This window comes from Lactuca sativa, chromosome 8 (assembly GCF_002870075.4).
Source record: "Lactuca sativa cultivar Salinas chromosome 8, Lsat_Salinas_v11, whole genome shotgun sequence".
Lineage (NCBI taxonomy): Eukaryota > Viridiplantae > Streptophyta > Magnoliopsida > Asterales > Asteraceae > Lactuca > Lactuca sativa.
Window position 1 is genome coordinate 211,413,217 of NC_056630.2, and position 4,328 is coordinate 211,417,544.

Below are 4,328 nucleotides of genomic sequence, written 5' to 3' on the forward strand. Positions count from 1 at the left end.
GTAAAAAATAATATGAAGGGCATAATGGTCAAAAAGAAGGAATCCTATGTAAAAGCAACATTAAACGATGTAGATTATATTTAAGGGGTAATAACAAACAAAAGCACAATTTTTAATGTGCAGATTTACATCAAAAGACAAGCATAGTTTTTATGCAAAAGACAAGCATAGTAATTTCTGCCCTAAACAAACAAAAGCACAGTTTTTAATGTGCAAATTTACATCAAAGGGAATCATTCCAGTGTAACAGGTTTATTCACACTTAAACCACATCCATCCTTGGTGATGACCACCCTCCTTAATGCCACTTCAGTGATCCTCTCTGAGTATTTCGTTTTCCTCTTTAATGGTTGTGCTCTTTGTTCAACTTCAACAACAGGTTGTGCAGCAGGTTCCTCAACATCTTCAATTATAGGTTCAACAACAATTTGTTCCAATTCATGCTCAACAACAGGTTCATGAACTTGTTCCTGATCAGGTTCATGAACTTGTTCCTGATCAGGTTCAACAACAGCTTCAACAGCAGCTTCAATAGCAGCTTCCACAGCAGGTTCAACAGCAGCTTCAATAGCAGGTTCAACAGCAACTTCATCAACTTGACCCTGATCAGGTTCATCAACATTTTCAGCCAGCTCTTCAATCTCAGATTCAGACTTAGATTCATACTCATCTTCAACTTCAGCCATCTCTTCAATCTCAAATTCAGACTCATCCTCAACATCAGGAACATGTTTACCCTTCTTCTTTTTGGCTTTAGTACTTGGTCCTACAGTAAAGTTTATAATGCATTAATAGATAATACTTATAATTTTTTGTAAATGAATGATACTTGATATGAAAAAAAACCTTCTTTGGACAGTGGACATGTTATTTTGTTGTGTCCTGGTTCTCTACAGATGCTGCATTTTGTAATAGCCCCTTTCTTGCTAATAGTATGTCGACCTTCTTTTTTTGAAGCAGCCTTCTTCCTGTTGACTTTAGGTCTGCCAGGTAATCTTTTACGTTTCGGGGGCAACATAGGTTGACCTTCCCAAGATGGCCACATTTCACTTCCATTTATAGGATTAATTGTATACTTATAGCAATTTCCAAACATTTCTGTTGTGAACCAAGTTGCCACATAGTCTTCCACATTCTCATTTAGATAACTAATAGCAGCCATGGCATGTACACATGGTATTCCACTTAGTTGCCATCCTCTACATGCACATGTTCTTTGGTTCAAGTACACAGCATAAACCTCATGTACTGACCTCACCTCAAATTGTTGCACTCCACTGGGAATTACATACCAATACCTATAAAATAAAGGAATATAGTATAAAATTAGTACTTGGGAATTACATGCCAATACCTATAAAATAAAGTATATATACCTTAGATGTTTCCTCTTGTCCACTATTTTCTTTCTAATAGATGGACATATGGCTAGATTCCATTTCTGCCCCTTCAATCTTTTACAATACATCCTATCCATCACAAACCTCCTAATTTCCTCTAACATTGCTATAATCGGCTTTTTCCTAGCATGCACAATTGCAGCATTAAAAGATTCACAAATACCATTCTCAATGGCACCACAAGACCTGTCCAATACAAAAAAAGCCCTAGACCAGGATTTTGGATCTTTTTCCATCAAGTGATCATATGCTTGTACATCAATCACCCTAATCTCTTTCATTATACCTTCAAACCTTTGCACAGTTGTGGCCTTTGCAGCCCTCCAAAAAAGCTTCCTATATGCAGCACCCTTAAATTTTTTCTTGAAATTAGCATACACGTGCCTAGCACATTGCCTATGCTTAGCATATGGTACTCTTTCTTTAACAGCCTCAATAAGACCCTAAACATGCAAGATAAACATAACATTAAGATAAATAGAGCAGTAACCAATTAAAAAACAGTTAGGATAAATACCTTGTGTTGGTCAGAAAGTAAGGTTAATCCTGCCCCATTTCCCATGTTAATGTCCTTAAGTAGTAAGCTTAGAAACCACTTCCAAGTTTCTTTGTTCTCAACTGCAACTACTGCCCAAGCAATGGGGTAAATATGGTTGTTAGCGTCTCTACCTACAGCTGAAAGAAGCTCACCTCTGCAAATACCTTTTAAAAAGCAACCATCTACACCTATAACTCTCCTGCATCCTTCAATCCAACCATCCTTTACACCTTTGATACAAACATACATCCTAGAAAAATAAATTGTGGAATCAGGCATTGTATCCGTCCCAATTTTCACTGTTGACCCTGGATTAGCTCTTAATATCTCAGCTCCATAACTCCATAATTTTTCATAATGTGTGTTCAAACTGCCTTCGATCTCATTAAGTGCAAACTTCTTTGCATTCCTGCATTGTCCAAGACTAACCTTCACATTGAAATTTTCCCCAACTTTATCCCTCATTTCCCTGCAACTCATTTTGGGATTTTCTAAAATATCATTAACAAAATGTTTCCCTATCCATGAGTAAGTAACAACTGACCCAAACTTGAAGGTACTAGCACAGTTATGCTCATTAATTAAGGACTTAATTTGGAATGACTTTTCATTGCTCATCCAAGTAGCCCATAGTCTAAAAGGACATGCTGCCTTTCCTTCACTAGTTTTACAACACCTGACTAGCAACCTAGTTTTATCATTTTTTTCATACCAAAGGTTATAACCGTTTGCTACTGCATAGTTTGAGACAAGTTGTTTAAGTTCTTGAGGGTTACAAAACCTCATACCAAGGATGGGTTGCATTGTATCCCATTTCTGAGTTGTGTCATGAAAAGGATAAATCGGGGCTTCTTTGGTTCCATTATCTGAATCATCATCCTCATCAACAAAATCATCTCTAGGGACAACACTAATATAGTTAAGAAAGGGATCATCGGATTTAGTCAATGGTATTACCTCTTCATCGGGTTCATGATCAACAGATAGAGCATCAGACATGACCGAGTCTTTATCTTCATCAGAGCTTTCACTATCAACACCTTTTTCTTCCTTTTCTTCCTCTATCCAGTCAAGCACCGAATCGTTGTAGTGATCAATATATACATTAATCTTTCCTTCGTTACCATGTGCAGCATCAAGAAACCTCCTGTAGTCATCATCATTTTTCAGTGGTGTCAACCCATCACGCATTGACTTATGCCCAAGACAGTAGTAGACAACAGGACACTTCCCCTTTGTGACATCCTCAAGAACATAAATGAACTCCTTGAAATTTAATCCACCAAAATCGACATCTGTAATTGATGTTTTTTGATTCAAGTAGTATATAAGATGAGGAATGGGGGAAAACATTCCATCGTAATGAACATCTATTTGAATGTAAGTTGATCCTTTTGTATTAGACGGACCAGCCATGATCGATCTCAAAGAAACCTTCGACTGAGAAAACCCTACACAACGATCTTGGTATGAGGGTGTTTAATTGAGCTTTGAGAGTGTTTAATTGAGGGTGAGGGTGTTTAATTGAGACAGGGGTGAGCCACGTATTTTCCACATAATTTTTTTTTAAAAAAAAATAAAGAAAAAACCGGGATACCTATTGTATCCGGTTACCAATGGTTAAATATGTACAGGAAACACATTTTAATGGTATTTTTTGTTAAAAAAAAAAAACATGAATGGTATAATGTGAACACGGGTAAAACATCGTTACCCTTACAAGTCATTTTCCCTAGTTTCTAATAGTAACCCCTAACGTTTATAATAACTTTTTTTTAAATGGTTAAAATGATTAGTTAATAATTTAACATTTTTTACCTATAATGATTATATATTTATTTATAATTATTAGATAAAAATAAAAAATGATTATTAAATTTTGTTTAATATATGATTGGCAAGGAATAAACTTTGCGATAAACCATATTAACAAGTTAACTTGCATCCTATTTTTTATATAAAAAACTAAATGCAACAAATATATAATTTAAGAAAAAATATTTACCAGTAACTTTCTAAGATGACTTTTATGTGTGTTATTAGAAAATAATTTATCAAAATAAATAAGTAATGCATAAAGTATAAAAGGTATAAATTCAGGTTTAAAATAAAGTATCGTTAAATTGATGGGGTATTTTAAACCCTAGCAAATAAAACTCAGCCGCTAAGATGGAGAGTCAAATGCAATTTCCGACGGCTTCTCTTTTTTCAGGTCTTTCTTAAGGCGACGAGGCGATTTCCGGCCATTGCTCCGACGCTTCGACGACGGTCTTTCTCATGATGGTGTCTTTATCATCCTTGTCCGACGGTGGTCTTCTCCGACGGTGAACATCAATAAGATCGGTGGTTCGCGTTGTTCTCTCTCTATCCCTCTCTCTTTCTTCCCGGTA

At 35.9% G+C, this 4,328-nt stretch overlaps 1 protein-coding gene across 1 annotated transcript; it reads right to left on the reverse strand.

Annotated features, from left to right (window-relative positions):
- Positions 1 to 233: 233 nt before the first annotated feature.
- On the reverse strand, positions 234 to 3,354 carry LOC122195619 (uncharacterized). The gene is made up of 4 exons (XM_052766652.1): positions 1,918 to 3,354; positions 1,377 to 1,843; positions 847 to 1,298; positions 234 to 766 (listed from the first exon to the last, which is right to left on the reverse strand). The coding sequence occupies exons 1-4, from the start codon at positions 3,352 to 3,354 to the stop codon at positions 234 to 236; spliced, it is 2,889 nt and encodes a 962-aa protein (XP_052622612.1).
- Between the last annotated feature and the right edge of the window lie 974 nt (positions 3,355 to 4,328).

Coding starts and splice junctions, on each gene's coding strand:
- LOC122195619 (XM_052766652.1), bottom strand. CDS start 3,354: ATGGCTGGTCCGTCTAATACAAAAGGATCAACTTACATTCAAATAGAT. Junction 1,844..1,917: donor TACTTTCTGACCAACACAAG/GTATTTATCCTA, acceptor TTGCATGTTTAG/GGTCTTATTGAGGCTGTTAA. Junction 1,299..1,376: donor GACAAGAGGAAACATCTAAG/GTATATATACTT, acceptor TTTATTTTATAG/GTATTGGTATGTAATTCCCA.